Raw genomic sequence first — 19,449 nt, 5'->3', positions numbered from 1 at the left:
GTTTGTTTCAGTTCTAGAATGTAGGGTTAGTTGACAAAATCAGTAATTTCAGTTATTTCCATTCCGTTGTCTTCTTGTACTCACAAATATTATGTCTACAGAACACTGCCGTCTCCAGTGTGTCGGTGTCTACTAAACTCCTACTCATTATCCACAACAAAGACAACAAGCAAGATGTTCAACAGTCATCTGTAACATGCAATACTGAAACTTTGCATCGGGTCAGGTTTAAAATAGTAATGAAGCCACATTTAGCTAGTTTGAGGAGTGCATATGTGAATATTTAAAACCTGATAATTCTCTTCTATGAATATACTTTTCAAGTATATTTTTGAGGGATACTTAAAATTATGATCTAACATTGCGACAAGTTTTAATGGATAGGAAAGTGCCTGGATGGTACCTGAAAGTGCTGGTCATACCTGTCAAGTGTCTCTTCCCTGTTCATTTAAGGTATTCCCTGGAAAGACCTTTTCTGTCTGAGGGCTTGAAACCTAGACTGAACAGATCTGGTCCTTGGACACCCAGCCCCCTCCCACGCTATGTGCTGTAGCTATTTCTGAACAAATGGATTTCTGCCTGCCTGAAGACAAAGGGCTGCTCTGTGCTAAATGGGGTACAGACCTCGGCAGAGCAGTAACATGACAAAGCATGCAGCCTCTGCTGCTCACACCATCGGGGCTCTGTTCTGAAAAGCCCTCAGTGCCTGCCTTGAGGCAGGTGAGCAGTCAGGCAATCCAGCAGAGTGATGTCAAGTTAGGGGATGCAGGCCTGTACATAATAAGCCTTTACTGGCTTTCTCTGACTCTGTTCTTGATGAGTGGGACCAAAAACATTTGGTATATAGCTGCGGAAGAGCATTCCTACCTTACCTGCTTCCTGAGCTTTACCCTTTTAAACTGCTACAGGCCACCATTCATGCACGTAGCTGAAAGCTGCATGAGTTCCCAAAACTGTCTTCCTTTCAGGTCAAGCCCTGCAGAAAACTAATATTTAAAAAAAAAAATAAAAATAATAGTGTAATGAAATGTTCTTCTGGAAATACAGAACTGTTCATAAATACTTGGATAAGTAGAAAATAATTACTGGTAAATTCTGCTTCTTCTTTCCACCAGAAAGGCTACATCACAATTTCATGGTTTGGCTAACATTTGAGAAATCAGCATCACTGTGCTGCTGCCGGACCTCTGCGAGCCATAGGGCTGGAAAAGCAGCTGTGCTGTGTGCGCTGGGCAGTGCCGCGCTGGGCAGTGCCGCGCTGTTCCCGGGACAGGGTCCCTGTCCGGTGGGCACAGCGGTGTCCCAGCGGTGGCAGGGTCCCTGTCCGCTGGGCACAGCGGTGTACCAGCGGTGGCAGGGTCCCTGTCCGGTGGGCACAGCGGTGTCCCAGCGGTGGCAGGGTCCCTGTCCGGTGGGCACAGCGGTGTCCCAGCGGTGGCAGGGTCCCTGTCCGCTGGGCAGAGCGGTGTCCCAGAGGTGCGAGCGGGCAGCGCACGGGCCGCGCCCGCTCCGGGAGCGCTCTGTGTGGCTGCGGGGCTGAGGGGCCCGGCCTGCGGGCGCTGCGGGCGCAGCTGCGGAGGCTGCATTGATCCGCCCCGGCTCTCGCCCTCAGGCTCGGGCTTCTCGCCGCTCCCGGGGCGCATCGCCGCGGGCGCGTCCCCGCCTTGGGGCGGAGGGAGGGAGATCCCCGGCCCGGCCCGGCCCTGCTGCCGCGCGGCGGCGGCGGCCCCGCTTACCCTGCGGGACTGCGCGGGGGACGCGGGCCCGCCCCGGGGGCGGTCGGGGGCGGCCGGCCCGTCCCCTTTAAGCGGAGCGGCGGAGGGTCCCGCCCGCTCATTTCCGAGCACGCAGGAAGTGCAGCTGGGGCTCCGCGCCGGCCCGCGCGGTGAGTACGGCGGCACCGCGCCCCTCCGCCCTCCCGCTCCTCCCGGGCCCCGCGTCCCTCACCTGCCCGCCGCTCTCGGCCGCCCCTCCCCGCTGCCGGCGGAAGGTGCCGCGCAGCGCCCCGGAGCCCGCTCGGCAGCGGCACCGCGGCGGGCCCGGCCCCGTGTCCCGACCCGGAGCGGGCTGCGGCCGGCACCGAGCGCCCCGGGCGGCCGTGGGTCCGCGCAGCCGGGGCCGCCGGGGGCTGCCCCGACCGCCCTGGCGCGGCGGCCTGGCACACCGGGCCACTCGCTTGTACCGTAGCGCTGTCTCAACAATAAAATGAATCTGTCCCTCACGGCTGCGTTTCCATTGTGTTAGCTGGCCGTAGGCGTGCTGGGAGCGCGGCTGTGCAGCCGCAGGCAGCGGGATGCAGCAGGCGGCCCCCCCGCCACAGCGCAGCGCTGGAGCGGGCACGGTGGCAGCGCTCGGCCGGGCTCCGGGAGGGGCTTTGGGCTTGCTGGGGCCGCGAGAAACCCCCATTCCTTCCTCCAGCCCCCCCAAAATAGGGGAAATGACGATGGGGGTGGTTAATTATCCTCAGCGGAATGCTGAGCATTGTTTAAAGTATGGTTGACATCTGCTCGTTTTTGTCAGACGCGTTCTTGCTCGGTAAATTCTGTGCTCTCGCAAACTGAGAGAGCTGGAACGCTTTGGTATTGAACATAAAAATAAATTGTGTAATTGTCACCAGCCAATTCAGAAATGCTAAAGCAGAAACGGGGAGTGGGGTGTTGCAATTTGCAAGACCATTTTTACACCTAAATATGTAGAAATTTAAACTCGATGGCACATGTTTTCATTGAAATGTTATTCTGTGGTTTTGTTGTTCGTGGTTTCTCTTCAAGTCCCTCTGTCAGGTGGAAATTGAGACACTGATCTCTTCTGCTAAACTTGTAGATGATGGATAAGGACTAACTTTATTCTCTTCTCACTCAGAAGAACTGCAGAAAAGAGTGTTGTTTCAACACTGAGTCAATATCCCTCAGGTTAAGGTCATACAGTAAAAACACCTTTTTTTTCCCCCCTTTTTCTTTTCCTTGGGGACTGTAATGCTAGGCCTCATAGGACTGTTTCTTCTTTTCCAGCATGCACTAGCTGTAAGTTCCTATGCTGCTTTAGTGTGTTTGAAGGAAACTTATGGCTTTCCTTTATTTATTAGCTAGATAGTGGGTCCCCAAGGAGCACCAAAGACAGCAGTTTGGAAATGTTCCCAGTAGCTGTCAGTGGAGGTAGATGCGTTTTGTGGAGGGGTGTGAGCTATGAGCCTCAGTTACACCCTGAGGTTTTTATGGGAGACTGTGTGCCAGTAAGTCCTTATCAGAAATATCAGGAGAGCCACACTGAGCATTGGTACAGCACCAGTCATGAACCATCAGCAGCTGAACATGGGAGAAAGAACAGTGGTTGTTGAAGTACACAACTGTACAACCCAAACAGACATTCTTTAGTGTGTTTGTTGCTGGAGAAAACATGCCAAAACTTCAGTGTGACTAAGATTAGTTGATCTTGAATTTTTTTTTCCTTCTTGCTCCCATGACTTTGTTTTAGGGTCTTTCTCAGGCTTGAGGAAGCAAGGAATAAAGGAAAAAAAGTAACCCCCCAAACCTGTCTGTACAGCTGCTACATTGTGGTAGAAGTTGCACCAAATTATTCTTGAATTTAAATTCTTTGCTTTTATGTTCCAACCCCAGGATATGGGTCTTCCCAAGTCAGTGAGAAACATCATCTGAGGGCATGGTTAAATAAGTAGCTGTGGTCTGTTACCAAGAAAACCCACAAGCATATCTGGCATAAGAATTTCAACCCCTGCATCACAGTCTGCTATTTCATACTTGCCAGAAGTGTTCTGAGGACCTCTTTATAAAAAGAATCCATCAGAATCACCTGGACTTTTAAAAGAGATAAAACTAAACTCCCAGGAGGGTGGGTATGAGAAATATGAGGTCAGTTTTTTTCACTGCAGAAAACAAATTGCACAATATTTTTCTTGTCTCTGAAGCAGCCTGTCATTATGAAGCAAGCTTCATGACTTGCAGTATTTTCTCCTTAAATAATGCGGAAACAGGATCACAGAGGTGGGATGAAAGTCAGGCTTTGGGTAAGTGCTGGAACTGATAATGTCCTTGGCTTTTTGTTAGCTCATCTGCCCTCTAAAGGATCAGCCCTCCAGAATAAAAGTCTGAGAAAAGGCCATAATAATTTTGCTTCTGGAAAAATAACATAAAAAATAGGCAGGGGTTCAAGAGTACAAGACTTTCTTTTTTTTAAAAAAAAAAAAATCATTTTTAGAGGGCACAATGGGAAGAAAACATTTTCAGGAGCATATTGTTCTTAGAAAAAAGACCAAACCACAAATAACTGCACTTTATCTATGTATCTAATTATGTTCTTTTAAGCTTAGTGCTGGAAATGGGGAAATGAGACCAGAACACATGTTGTTTATAAAACAACAGAACTCAAGATGTTTATAAAAGAAATAGAATGCTTTTTGAAAGGAATGGGAATATAGTTTTATTTCTGAGTTGGAACCACAGCTTGTAAGAAGAATTTGTGGAAGGGCACTTCTTACTGTCTGCCACAACAGTTTCATTCTGAATGATGATTAGATGATGAATGATGATTAGAAAAGCCCAGCACATCCATTAATATTATAGCTCATTAAAAAAAAACCCAAAAAACTGAAAGTGTGCATTTACTTTAATATCTTTGATTTATTTTTTATTAAGCTCTCTGGAATTTTGTATTTTGAGGACAGGAAAAATTCTGCAAGTTGCAGCCTTCCAGTCAAGAGTGCCTTTTGGTACAAAAGGAGTTGAACAGGGTGCTGTTTTAGACCATGGTTTAGAGGCCCATTTTAGGTGCAGCTAGATTCTGCTTTTATCCAGGCATTTTAAGACATTTTTATTGCAAGGCTGCAGGTATTGTGTGTACCTAAAAATGTAAACAGGCAAGTTATTCAGCTTAGTATTTTTTGAGTATCTAATACTTTGTGGTATGTGTAGTCTAATCTGGTGATTCTGATGGTCATTGCTAGCTGAGAAACTGCTTTAAAAAGAGTAACAAGGTAATCATTGCAAGCTATATATAGTCACTAAATATGGGAGATTCAAGGGAAAAGGAAAATGGCTTTTTTTCCCCTAATCCTTGCCTTCAAGTAAGGTAAATGCTACATGTGGAAACACGGCACACTAAAATACTTGTGAGAAGCTTGCACTCTCTCCACTGTCTGTGCTGCAGCTCTGGGTTATGGTAAGGCTGGCAGGAGCCACTTGCTCCTCAATTATTTCTGAATGGGGTGTGCTGGAATAATATTTTGGAACAATCTCTGCTTTACCTTACTTGTAAAAGGCTCTTTCCATTCACACACCAAATCCTCTAAAAGCAAGTTGATAAAACTGGCAAGTTATTTCAAGCTGTGAGTGCAAATATGAGCTCTGGGAGGAGCATCAACAGAGTTGGTATTTCAGAGTGAGGTTCAGAGAATCCAAATCAGATGACATGAGGAAACTATCTTGAGGAAATCTTGTATGTACTTTTTAAATCTATTTCCTGATAATCCTCTCCAACTGTAATAAAAGGTGACTGTAGTGATTGGCCTGTTCACTGATTTGTGGCTGCCTGCAGTGTAGGTGCTTTCCAGCACGGTGTTCTTGGGTCTGATTGCTTCCTTTAGCCTTCCTGTGTGCCTGGGAAGGTTTTGTTTGGTCTGGAGCCCATCTCCCTGCCCAGCCTGCAGTGGAGTGTGCCCATGACTCCTTAGAGAGGTGTCTTTGAGGAGAGTGTTGGTGGCTGACAGCGGATGCAGAGCTGCCTCTGTTCTACTTCAGCCTTTTCCCCCCTTTAGTTCTTTCACTGGTGGGGTGAGTGGGTGGTAAAGGGCAGGTCTGGTTGGCTTTTGTTCTTACCTTTCCTTCTCCCTGTACTAAATGGTGGTGTTTCAGTGGTGAAGCAGCTTGTGGCAGAGGATCCTTCTCTTTTGGTACTGGGCTTTCTGGTCGGGATGTCACTTAGGGCAGCTGTCGGGAAAGCACAGATCAGCACCTGACAGCTACCGTGTGCATCCTGCTGTCAAAAGTGAGGCTTCCCATCAGCTCCTCTACTATGGCCAGAAATGACCTAAAATATCCATCAATGCATTGCTTCAGTAGATGGAGGGATAGGAATGTTTTCTGTGGGAGCCTGTGTACAAGTACACACTTGGCAACTGAAGAAAAAGTGTGCAGAATGGAAGTGCTGTAGCTGCCTTAGCAGCGTAGGGACGGCTGGGCTGATGCTGGGGGAGGGTTTGGTGGGCTGACACTTTTGGCACTTGTTCTCTCAAAATCTAGAGGAGGTAATTTTACTCTTCCCTGGCATACTGAAGGGAATTTCTGTTCAAGGAAACCAATATGCCAGCTGTAGAGCAGAAGTAAAATTCTCTCATGGCTAACAAATCCTCCAGAGATGGGTCCTACCCACATACTTTTAATCCTGTCACTGGCAGCAGTCATCTCCTTTTGCTGAATGTAGCTCCAGGCTGGTTCTCACATGTTCGCTGTTAAAATAATACAGTGCAGAACAGGGAGGAGTGAAAAGTAGCTTAGAAATACAATACCTGCAGTTATTGTATTTCCAAGTAAAATTGCTGAATAGATGAGTCTCTTTTATATAGACACCTGCTTCTTATATTTGACAAATGAACATCAACCACAAAATGAGGTTAGTATGTCTGCACTGGTAATTGTGTTTTTTGTCAAGACAATAGGTGAGTGCTTTCATAGAAGTCCAAAATTATAGGACACCTGTGTTCTCCTAAAGGTTGTGTATGAATCTACAGCAGTTTGATATTGACTAATCCCAGTTAATCATGTAAAAGGGCTGTAATAGTTTTTCCGATGCCGGTTGCCAAAGAAATGGAAGGACAGTTTCTGGCTTTCAGGTGTGGAATTGCAGGAAGCCATGAAAATTTAAAGCTGATGGCTGAGGTGCTGCTGTACAGAGGTTCTGAGCTAATTGTGTGCGTAGATGTTGTGTTTGTAGTGTGTTGTGTGTGGTAGCCAGTTGCAGCCAGATGGGTAACCAGGCAGATTTTCTGCTACCCCGGTGCTCGTTTTTGGTGTTTGCATCTTCCCTGTAGAAACAGCAGAAATAATACTTAGAGAGTTCTGGGTGCAGTTTGCATTGCTACTGCAGGGGCAGGTGTTGAGCAGCAATGCACAGGAAGCAATTGAAGCTTGTTGGGAACACTGCTGAATTAAAGCAGAGGAAATGATGTAAATGAGCTTGTGTTTTGAAGCACGCTGTGAAAATACAAAACGCTAGTCTTGAGCACCGTTCAGAGTGAACCAACGGTTCTGAGGCTAAGTCATAAGTTTCTGTAAAATAAAATCTGTCCTGTAAGAGTGTTTCGGGTGACAGCTTTTAGATGACTTGTGGTAGCACTTCTGCTGTCTCCTGAAGGCTTCCCCAAGCAGTGGTGTCAGGAAGGATGGCACTTGTCAGCACGCTGATGCTGCTCACAGCCCCAGGGGCAGCAGATGCCTTGCATGTCTTGTGCTCTGGCAGCATGAAAATTAAGAGTGCTGAGTGATAGTAGTTTAGTCCTCCTTTCATGTGCTCTCTGAGTTCCTGATGCAGGTAGAAATCTTCTGAGGAAGAGATATACAATTTGTGAAGTAGGAGGGTGAATATTGGTTGCAGTCAGTGCTGGCTGGACAGAGGCTGGCAGGTTTCTTCCCAGCACAGTCAAAGCATTGCTCCAGTAAGATGCCTCTGCAGGGAAAACTTTGCCCCAGTGTCCCCAGTGCTTGGCAAAGGACTGGATGTTAACATCCAAAATATTGTATTAGATTCTCTGAAGTGCTGCTATGCACGTTTCTTTATGTTGGATTTTTTAAATTCAATTTTGGACATAATCCAGTGTTTTTGAATTCTTATGCATTTAACTCTTCAGAATTCCTCCTCAGTTTAAGGACCTGAGCTTCTGTTAGATGGGCAGTTGGCAATGATAAGGATTTAAATCAACTGTGTGAGGGGAGAAGAAGGAAAGGAAAAAACCCAACTTTAAACCAGTGTTCAAACAGTGTAGTAGAAGTTGTTGCCAGTAGAACTGTGTGTTAAATACTGCACTTGTGACAAGTGTCTCTGGTAACAACCTGCATGTCCCTGCTGTGAAGCAAAACAAGCAAAAAAAGTTAGGAAAAAAATAGTAGTAAAATATGAGCACTACAAAAGAGAAGTTCAAGGAACCTGCAAAAACTTAGCAGAGGTTTGCAAACACTCTTGGCTTCTCTCCCCATCAAACCACGATGGATCTCTTCCTCAACAAAAGGGGAAGGAAGGCGGTTCAAGTGGTCCAAAGAACGACTTCAGGGACTTGAAAAACAAAACAAGAGGTGAAGCAGCAAAATGCAAAGTGTTCAGTGTTTGATGCTTCTAGTTGTTCATACTGGCAACTTTTTCAATACAAGAAAAATACCAAGATAGATAGTTCTGACAAGCTGCTGGCTTTTTTCTTCCTGTGAAGCTTGGTATTGCTAGTCCTTTAAGAGTAAGTTAATGCTTAGTTATAATGTCAGACTGAAAAATTACAGATGACATAAGCTGTGCTTCTGGAATGCACCAGATGTTTCTCAATTGTTTGGCATCCAGCTTTTGTGGCTGGTGACGTGTTCATGGTTGATTTGTTGTGCTGAAAGCAGAACCTGAACTACTACGCTGAATTTTAGCCTTTCTAAAAACATTTGTAGTTTGTGTTCCTCCTTCCATCTTTGATTGTGGACTGAAGAATAACAAAGTGAGCACAGTTTTGAAAACCACATGTGAATTTAAGCTAGCTGATTCAGTTTTATATAAGAAAAACAGGAGGGTGATTGATTCTCAAAGCAGCATTTTCTCAGGATTTCTGGATCAAGCAGTATTTTAAACTGGTTTTTGTTATTTTAAAACTCTCAGGCCAAACTACCACTTAGACAAAATGTACAGAAATGTCTTCCAGTGATCACTTCAGCGTCTTCAAACTTGCACTGAGGAGACTTAGGTACAAATATTCCCTGGTCCAGGTAGCCCTCCAAAAATTTGGCAATAAATCTTGTCTTCAGTGAGATTATTGCTGTGGTGTATAATAGTTGTCCAACAAAACTTTTTTATTGAATTTCAATTTCCTATAAACATTTCTGTTTTTAAGATGGAAATTAATAGAAGTTTGAAAGTAGTTTTAAGAAAGTTGGATGCACTTGAAAATTTAACTTCTCTCTGTTTTCACTTTAACTGCTACAGCTGCATCATAGTCTGGAATATTACAACCTTGAAAACAGTGTCACTCTTACCATAGAAAAAAATTCCAAAAAATGGGAAAAAAAATGAACTCCTCCACATTATTAAGTCTCTGACTTTTTTTTTTTAAACACTGGCCGATTTGCTGTGCAGCTGTTAGAAAGAACACTCTGGGTATGGACTGCCCTTTTTCATCTCTTCATAACTTAAGAAAAAGAAATCTCCATGTGAGAACCACCTGTGAGGGCCTCAAAGGATCTGTTTTACTCTTGCAGTATTTTCAGATTTGCTTTGCAGTACGAGGAAACTGCATGTATGACCTTTATTCTTATCTCCCACATTGAGAAGTCTTCCACTGGTTCCATGCATGAACTTGAATGGAAATTATTCTTAAAAAACAGCTGAAGGGTTAACATAGGTTGGCATTTATATTTTCACTATGTTTAGGTTACAGTAGCTATGCTATCTTGATCTCCATATATAGAGAAGTAGATGACAGAGAGATCTGAGAAAACATAAGATAGCTTGATTCTGAGAATGTAGATAGATGTGGAACTACATTCAAGTGAAGCAATTGCAAGAAAACCACATTATTCTCATCTCTTTGGTTTTGCCAGCTACCGTTCAACAGTGGAATACTGTCATTCTCAGCAATTGGTTTTAATAAATAGAACATGGCATCAGTGAAAATGTAGGTGTGCTGTGCAAATGCTGTGCATGTGAGCTGGGATCACCACTCTGTTGCATTTGAGGGAGCAAGCTCATCTTCTGTGGGGGAAATATTTAGCTGGGGCCCTTAAAGTTGTTTAGACACTTTGGGTGCCTAAAGAATATCTCACCTTTCCTCATTCACTTTGATTAAAGGTGATGCTGTGTTGCTAAGCGTAACTGGTTTTCTGTCTTTCTAAAGCAGGCTGTTTTCTGTGCAAAAAAGCCCTACCTACAGCATTACCTTTTTGGGCGCTGCTCGGCATCTTAAATTTAAGTTCTGCCTCTTGCTGCAGCTGTTGCCCTGTCCTATAGAAAGAAGTATAAACATCTCCCAGCACGTGGCCTAGTTGAGACTACGGTGCATGCTTGAAGATAAGCTGCAGTTGCTGTAAGAAGTGTGATTTAGTTTTACTTAAGCTGTCCTCCACAGTGTGTTTCCCTTCATTGGGTGAGCAGTGTTGCACAGGCTGTTGGGAGGCTCTGCCACCGCTCAGTGGACAGACTGCTGGGTGTGGTTGCTCAGGTGTTGTGCCCTGGCCCAGGAACTCAAATGCTGCTGTTAAAATTTATGCAGCCCCTTATGGGGGCTGTGTCTTTAATAAGGATTTAGCAAAGCCTGTTGTAAAAGTAGGCTGGATTCTTGCCTAATGCTCGTGTGAAAAACAGCATTACTTACAAGATAATGGGAATACCAGGAGAAAGATCTTCCCTGATAACTGTGCTAAGGTAGCTCATGTACTTCTGTTCTTATTTCTAGGTTGAACTCTAGCAACCAACAAAGTAGACACAGTAAGTGTAGTTATATAAAACTGCTGTTCCTTTAATTCCCTGACAGTAAGGGGAAGAAGACATGCTTCACCAAACTTGGAGTTTGTGGTTTTCTTGCCAAATTTAAAAAGAGGAATAGCACCAACAGCAGTGCAGAAACCCACAAGTTAAATAATGTAAGCTATAGGAAAAGTTGTGTCATATAGAAAAGCTACTGGCTTGTGAAAGCTGGAGGTAGAAGAGCCTTTCATGATAGCTGTTTGATACAAGATTTAAAACAAGCAAGCAAATGAAACTCCTTCAGCTGGTCCTACCTAGGACATTTTAGCTAATTTTTCTTGCCAAGCAGATGTCTCTATTTATAAAAACAATAAATAGACTGTGAGAGCACTTTTTGTTTCCTGGCGTTTTCTGAAATGGAATAATACTGACCAGTATGATTAAGGTGTAGCTTGTTAGGTTTCAAGTTTAAATCTTAATTCAGCATTTTCCAGACAACTGGGCTTGCTTTGGATTCACTGAAGCCAAAGCAGGACTTCTATTCATAAGCTCATTGCTTACTTTGGATTAGGTATAAAGTAAATAATGTGAATAATACTGTTCTTTCATTTGTCTACTTAACTATGTAATAGATTTAGTTTTGTTTAGGAGCATCAAATGCCAGGACAAGCTGCAACTTGCTTCTCTCACTTATAAGTGACAAAACTGCTTCAGCAAAAGGTTGCTCTTTTCCCTTGTTATTTCACAGTAGATGATGAAAGAATTGCATTTAAACTGCTACAGTACAGTTAATATTTCCTTCAAGGATGGCAGCATGACTGCTTTTTCCAGGTATTGTCGTGGCAAAAATACCACCATTTTTAGGTTGTTGGGTGTCACCTGCTTGCTTTCTCTGAGAACAGAGATAATAAACCCCACAGTATTTCCTATTCTGTCAGCTTGGCAAGCTGATTTATTTTTTGGCCATGTACATGGGGCAGGGAAGGGGTGTGTGGTGCATGAGCAGGATTGGTTCTTCCTGCAACTCCCGTGGCCTGTGTTGCTGTTGTAAAAACACATTCCAGGAAACTTGAAACTGAGGCAGAAATTGCAAGAGAGGGTTTGGGCAAGCTGTAAAGAGTGTGATCTGCTTGATTGTTCTTGATTTCTAAGATTGAACACTGCTATTAAAATGAAACCCTACTCTTTTCTATGTTTCTGTGTTTTAAAAGTTAGTATTAAGTGTATTGCTTTAGTTGCATATCCTGAAAAGATGTAATCAGTAAGCAGGATCTGGTCCTTGGAAAAGGCAGGGCTTTTTATTGATTTTATCTCCCTGGTGTTGAGAGTGAGTGAGTTGATCTACCACATGAAACAAGGGAGATAAGAAACCTGATATATCTTCCATGTATACTGCAGTCTTTAATGTGGCAGTGGAAATTTGTGGAGGTTTGGTCTTAATTTTATTTTGGAGCACAGCATTTCTGCTGGCAAAACAACGATGTTGCTTTTTGTAAGAGTAACCATTTGCATGGAGAATATTGTTTTCTGAGTAATAAATCCTGTGATCGTTGCACCCTTCACTGAAATAACTTTTTCCTATGGTTCCCGTGCCTGAACTACTTATTCCTGGTGTACTGTGAGTTCTAGAATGGTCCTTGTGCCAAAGGCACGATTTTTTTTTTCCTTCCCATTTAGAAACTAAAGAAATGTCTGGAGTTACCTATTGCATATATGCTTGAGCACTGTAAAATTGATCACAGGCTGTTCATTATGTGGACAGTTCACCACTGTTCATTTTTTTCATTTTTTCATTTTTTGTTCATTTTAAAAATGAAGCGAGGTGCTCAGTGATCAGTGTACAGTCATCGTTGTCCCTGTTTCCCCCATGGGACTCTAGTTTTGGCAGAGGAAAGGAAACTGATGAAAATCAAGAGGTAGCTTGAAGAATTCCTTTTGGTGTCAACCAGGTAAGGTGAGCAGTAAAACTGAAATTCAGTGCTTACCAACTAAAGGGGGGAGTTGGGAAGAATTGGAACAGCGTGTCATGCTCTAAACTTTGAAAAAGTTGAAAATAAGCTGCTGCGTGTGCTTGATGTGATTGATTTACCATGGGCAGTGGTTGCAATGTGTACAAGCAAAATGTTCAGATTTTTCAGAATTCAGTGTGAAACTGATAAGGTCTAAAATAATGTTGTGATTATTTTCACTTTTCTATTGGTTTTATTGAATGCAGGTTGTCTTTCCGTGAATTGATAGCGGCTTTTAATTTCTCTCCCATCCAGCAATGCATATGTGTGTATGCTTGGGAGGCAGAGCACTAGCTGAAAATCAGATGGCAGAATTGTAAGATGGTCAATAGAGAGGGTGAGATTCTTGACTAATTTTCTGTGGAAAGTGAGAATTTAAGCGATTAATTCTTGTGAATTTTTTTTCCCTTTCCTTTCTTCCTAGTAGCTGACAAGTCTGACTTAGGTACTAGCTCAACTAGGACTGTGTCATAAAACCCTGGAGAAATTATTTTGTCTTTTCTGAGGCTATACCTCAGTGGACTGTCTGAGCAGTGATGATGTGATACTTAAAGTATGGTTTGAGGTTTCTCACTCCGGAGTTTATGCAAAGATTCTGCAACAGCAGATGCCCAACTTGCTTTGTGTTTGGTTTCAGCAAGTGAGAAGACAAAGGTGTGCACAGCGTTTCTCTAACATTCCAAGCTATTCTGTTCTCAGTGGCACTGTTGTTCAGATTAAGAAGGGAATATGCAAGGGATGAGATTGGACCTTATGTTTTCATTGTATAACTTGCCAAGAAGAAAAATACGTGTGCGGATGAGGCTTAAGACAGTGACTATCTCTGGCATCTGGGTGAAATTATGAACAATAAAATAACTCTCAGCTGGAATTTCATGAGTAGCTTAACAGTGACCATCTAGGGCATGCTGAATGAAAAGGACATGTCTAAAGGAAAACATGCTCACACAAGGAATGTCCCCACGGTCTGGCATGAAGCCAGGTTCATACTGAATTAGGTCATTGCTTTAAGTGTTAATGTTTCCTCACTTCAGAAAGATGTACTCACCCTTTGCAACAAGGAACAAACCAGAATGCTAATATAAAAAAATAAATGTAAAGCATTTTCAATTAGCATCCTGGTCTATTCCCTTGTGCTTAAAGAATCAATGAACTTTTTTTGTAAGGAATAGAAGCATTTCCATTGTTGAATATAGGGAAGGCCCTGGAAATGCAAAGAGAATTAACAACCAGGTGCTTCAGGGAAACCTGCAGATCTTCATAAACATTGTATAAGCCTCAGATGTCTCATTCTATGGAGATCATACAGACCATTGCAAATAGACATGTTCTGAAGAACTGATATGAAATTAAATACCAGCATGTGCAATTTAAAGTTTTGGAACTTAATCTTTAAGCACTGAAATTCCAAGGACTTCTTTGTGATTACTTATGACCTGGTAATCTTACTGTCCTTTTTTATAAACTTCAAAATGTTCCATGTAACCCAGTTAGTTTCCCTATTGTGATTTTTGGGATCCCATGTGCTTTTGCTTGTTCTGGGGTTTCACAGCCTGCTTTCTCTTGTAATCATATTCTACAGCCTAGTTACTGGAATTCCTAAAATAGGGCTGTGTCAGACCAAATTCATATCAAATTTGGGTTGTAAATATGCAAAAACAGGGCTGCCCCCTTTCTTTTTTTCCCTCTGAAAAGAGAGGACAGTGCAATAGAATACTATAAGCTCTTCTTTTCCAGTGGGATAAGAAGGAAGATTCTTACTGCTTTCACTCACTCTTTGAAGTATTCAAGATGAAATGTGTCTTCTTTATGATGACTTCCCTCAGCAGAAGTAATCCTGAAAGAAGAAAGAAAATGTCAATTGGCTCAGTTCCCACTGCTTTAGCAAACTAACTTACCCATTCAGCTCTCCATGTGCAATTTAAAATTTTAATGTTCAGTATAACTGGTTGCACAAACATCCCTAGCCTTTAAAGGCCACGGTGAAGCTCTAGTGGGAAAAACGCCTGTTCTTTATGGTCTATTGCAAAAAAATGGCCAAACCTAAATAGGCAATGCCTCTCTCTGTAAAAAGGCTGTCTTGTTAATAGGATTGTCACTAGCCCATAGATAAAGGGTTTCAGCTAATGAATAATTAGAGCCTAGAAGGAAAAGTACCAGTGAGCTCTTTACAGCCCAGCTCATGTAGTTCTCATTGCTTCAGAAGTGGCTTATTGTATCTCTTCCCTGAGCACCCCTCAGGGCAGTGCTCCCCCAAACAGCCCTCTGCTGTAAATAGATCAAATGCCAGTGGGAAGGGACAGAAATCTGCAGATACCCAGCAGCGAGTCTCTTGGCTCCCTAATCCATGCTTACCATGATGATGTCTGTTTGGCCACAGTGAGGAAAGGTATGAGGAGCAAGAGTTCTCTCTTTGCCCCCTGCTATTCTCCAGGGGGATCTTAATCTCCTGGTACATTGTGTCCTCTTGACACCACATCAGGAGATCTGTTGTCCCTTGCTTCTAAGACACGAATGAGACCTAAAGAAAGTTAGTGACTCCTCAAAGATGAGCCCACGGCAATTTATTGTTAGAGCTAGGATTGACTACAAAAGCCTACTAGAACTAATGCTCCATCTTCAGAGCTATCAGTTTGTCAGTTCATGACAATTAGAATAGTTGGGGCTTGATTTACTGGTATTTTATACAAGTTAGATAGTTTGATCATTTTTCAATATGCCTTTACTGATTGAGGATGTATCAGCTTCTGCATGGAGTAGCTTTAGTACAGTTTGGCATTTACTGAGGTGTAAAGAAACTTATGGGTCTTTATGCTCTTAATTGTGGCTTCACCTCTTGCAGTCTAACAGAAGAAGAATTTGGTAAAAAATGTAAAGAGACATCATATGGTCAACTTTGTACTAAAGAAAGCTTTGTACTAAAGAAATATTGTGTCATTTCTGTGAACTGGTTTTATCCTATAGATTTTTTCATTCTGTCTCCCTTGATCCATCACATCTGGACACTGGTCAGTAGTCTGAGGATACATCTGGTGTTGATCACCCTTCATAGGCGTTCAGCTTGCATTTATATAATGTTGTGTTTGTGCAGTGAGGAGTGACTAATTTCTGGCTTGTCTGGACTGGAAAGCATGTTATCTAGTATTCAGTTGATAAAACTGTTACTTCTTTTGTATCAAAGTCTCTAGTAGCTTTCCATGAGTTCCAAAAGCTTCAGTTTTAGATGAGTAATTGTCTTTAATCTGCTGTATTAAGACTTTCTACGTAATCTGTGTACATTATTTATTAACATGGACTTTAGCACTACAAATACTAAAAGCTGCTTCAAGCAGTCCTATAGACTTCAGCAGGACAATTTCAAGGTGTGCAGCTCTTGCCCCAAAGTTGGTGTGTGTGATATGCCTGCGAACTTTGGGTTGGCTGTGGCAGGCGTTGCTGCTGGTGGTATGAGTAAGTCACTTAATCTTTCAGGCCTTGTAATTGGAGCTTTCTCACAAGGGAAGATGCTGAATATGATGATACCACTGGTATCAGGGGTATCAGTGTGAGTCAGGGGTACCTGATTCACATTGGAGCAGTATCCTGGTGCTGGAAGCTGAATGGGAAGGGAGGAGTGTCACGAAGACCCAACTGGGGAGACACAGTGCCAGGTGTTTGCTGTAAGCACATGGGGAGCATTGTGGCACCCTGACTGACCCACAGGGTCAGCACAAGATGGGTGTGGGTGGCACCTGGAAGTGCCAGGTAAGTCTGTCTAACCCATATAGAAGGAGTATGAGAGTGAGCATTTTTTTCCTAGTCTCATAAGGATAGTGAAACTAAACTGGGACTCTCAGAACTTCCCCCAAACCATAATTGCATAACACAGTCAAAATGGATGTAGAGCTAATAGGTCCCTGGATAAATTTTAATGAGCTTCACTTATTTTATACAAGCAAATTTTAAATGAAAGAATTTTATTAATGTTGAAAGTAGACTAACATGCATTGAGCTTACTTCTTAGTTTTTTTCTGCTGTCATTGTAAAACATTTATCTGGCTCTCAGTGCTGAGTAGGATCCTCTTCTTGCATAACTGTGGTCTGTTTCTCTGGTCTTTTGCTCTAGGCTGGTTTGGTCAGTCACATAAGAGTGTGACCCATGAAAATGGTCACTGCCTCTTCATGCTGCCCTAACCATATCAGAAGATGGAAGTATTAGCAGATGGATAATTTCAGGATCCCTTTCATCAGTCAGGGATTGGCGTTTGAATTTTAATTTCTGCTGAATTTGACTTAATCTAAAATGTGGCTTCTGTAAACTTTGATATTTAAATCTATAATACTTTATTCATGAGTGAACAGTTACACCCTGAAAGATATTTACCTAAAGTAAAAGCAAATGAAATTGCAAGTTTCTGCTACTTCAAAATAGTTCGTGGATTTTTTTTTTGGTTGTTCGGTTGTTTTTTTGGTTTGTTTTTTTTTAGTTTAGAGGAGTAGGAAAGGCATGGGGTTTGTTGGTATCTTTTTTCCTCTCAGAGTAAAACAAAACAGAAGCCCAAGGAAGAATGGGGGAGTTAAGACAAATGTGAAATAAACCGTGGTGAGACTAGAAGAACTGTTACTGCTTTGGCTAGCTGTGTGACAAATGCGTTTTATTGGACTGTCCATACTATTATTTTCCAGACACTGTGTCAAAGGGAGTTGCTGATGGGTAATGCCAAGGAAATAAATGTTTTTTCTTTCTCCCTTTCTCACTCCCCCCACCAGCAGTCTTTTGCATGCATATGTTAGAACTTTGTTCATGTGTTTCTCAATGGACTGTCTGCTTTGTAGTTCTAATTGCACCTTTCTTTTAATTTTAGGTTCTGTCTTCATTTTGCTGACTCAAACCACAGATTCCAAGGAAAGGAGGGGAAGTGGAATAAAATACTCAAGTGCCAGAGGAAAAGCAAGACTAGCCAATGAAAATTACTATTACTAAACTGTAGATTGCTCTCACACACAGTGGGGGGGGGAAATTGCTGTCTATTCAAAGCTTACAAAATTACTTTTGCAGATTTCCCTCATAAAACATCAAATAAGCTAAGCCACTTCAACCAGGGCTGAATTAGGAAATGGAAATATGATTCCTTGCTGGTGTCTTCCATCTTCCTCCCTCTTCGCAGTTTTTTTTTGTTTGGGGTAGGAAATCCTGAACAAATTGTATGGCGTCAACCAGACTTACAGTTGATGGTTATGGATGACATAGGAACTTCAGATTTACATCTTTGCAATAACACCTGATTAATGCAAAGCTTGAAAACTGCTCATCAGCTATGTTACCAGAGCCTGTAGTAGCTATTACAGTTATGTTTTCTCTCTTTTTCTAAGATTTCAAGTGTGGGGTGATGTCCCCTGGAAAGCAAGAGCAGATAAGTCATCTTTTAGGATTGGAAACAGAAATAATATGAGAATGCCCAGAAGAGGCTTAGTAATTCAAGCCAGGACTCGTTGGCTATTGGTGGGCCTTGCTTTACTATTCAGTTTAGTCTTGCTCATGTATTTGCTGGAGTGTGCTCCACAAACAGATGGCAACGGATCTCTGCCTGGTGTCGTAGGCGAAAGCATGGGTAAAGAATACTATCAAGCTCTCTTGCAGGAGCAAGAAGAGCATTATCAGAACCGAGCTACGAGTCTGAAACGTCAGATTGCCCAGCTAAAGCAAGAGCTTCAGGAAATGAGTGACAAATTGAAATCCCTGCAGGAAAAAAAGAGCCCAAAGGTCAATGGTATGAACTACCAGGGCACCAAAGAGCAAACATCCAATGACCTCCTAGAGTTTCTTCATTCCCAGATCGACAAAGCTGAGGTGAGCGTGGGGGCCAAACTGCCTAGTGAGTATGGAGTCATTCCTTTTGAAAGCTTTACATCCATGAAAGTATTCCAGTTGGAGATGGGGCTCACTCGGCATCCAGAAGAGAAACCCGTTAGAAAGGATAAACGAGATGAATTGGTGGAAGTTATTGAGGCTGGCCTAGAAGTTATCAATAATCCGGATGAAGAAGATGGACAAGATGAAGATGATGGAGTAGGAGACAGGCAGCTATATAGTGAAAATGATTTTATAGAAGGTATGTTCACATGCTTCCCAGCCCCTTAGCAGAATGTCACAACAGGCATTAAATGGTGCTTTTACTTTTAAGTGTTTTACCTACTTGAATAGAGTCTTGAAGAGTAATTGCACAATAAGAACCTTTATTTCTAACAATGAGAATATTATGGCTTCATTATTTTGGGTTTTTAGTGGAGTGACAAATGCATTTCAGAAGGGCTCACCACAAGAGGTGTACAGAGGAAGCTGTATCTATTTACAATATGGGTGCATTCATAATTGTAGCCAAAGTCAGTGTGACACGGCTGCTTATGGTACTAAATAACAGAAAGACTTTCAGTGACACTGATGGCAGTGGGAGGGAGAAGTTGATTCATCTCTCATGTACCAGAACAATTAAGCAATCCACTATGAAGCTACATGGTTTTTCTTCACTCATCTCTATACCACTTTTAGTTAATATTCAGGCATTTGACTCTCAGCGTTGACACAGTCATACTGGAGGGAGAGGGAGGCTGTGTTCTGGGCCTGTCAGCTGATGAACTTGGTGTCCTGAATAGACCTTTCATACAGTTATGGAGTCTGCTAAACTGTGCAGCCTTGAACTGTTCTCTTGTTCTCTCTTTTGTCTCAGTGTCTGTAAGTTTAATTGCAGAACACATATTATTATAAAGGCATATGTAGCAGTTAAACTTTCAACACTTCGTA

The 19,449-nt window shown here is 42.6% G+C and overlaps 1 protein-coding gene across 2 annotated transcripts in view; it reads left to right on the top strand.

The window, feature by feature from the left end:
* Positions 1 to 1,738: 1,738 nt before the first annotated feature.
* CSGALNACT2 (chondroitin sulfate N-acetylgalactosaminyltransferase 2) overlaps positions 1,739 to 19,449 on the top strand; it is a 32,958-nt gene continuing 15,247 nt past the window's right edge. Inside the window, exons 1-3 of one of the 2 annotated variants that reach the window (XM_058841835.1) lie at positions 1,868 to 1,885; positions 3,929 to 4,024; positions 17,513 to 18,760. In XM_058841835.1, coding sequence (XP_058697818.1) covers positions 18,097 to 18,760 — 664 coding nt within the window. In that variant the 5' untranslated portion in view covers positions 1,868 to 1,885; positions 3,929 to 4,024; positions 17,513 to 18,096. Of the gene's footprint in view, positions 1,886 to 3,928; positions 4,025 to 17,512; positions 18,761 to 19,449 lie in introns of both variants that reach the window. The other variant, XM_058841833.1, reaches the window with a different exon arrangement.

This window comes from Poecile atricapillus, chromosome 6 (assembly GCF_030490865.1).
Source record: "Poecile atricapillus isolate bPoeAtr1 chromosome 6, bPoeAtr1.hap1, whole genome shotgun sequence".
Classification (NCBI taxonomy): Eukaryota; Metazoa; Chordata; class Aves; order Passeriformes; family Paridae; genus Poecile; species Poecile atricapillus.
The sequence above is the reverse complement of the archived record's forward strand: the minus strand, read 5'-3'. Positions and strand labels throughout refer to the sequence as shown.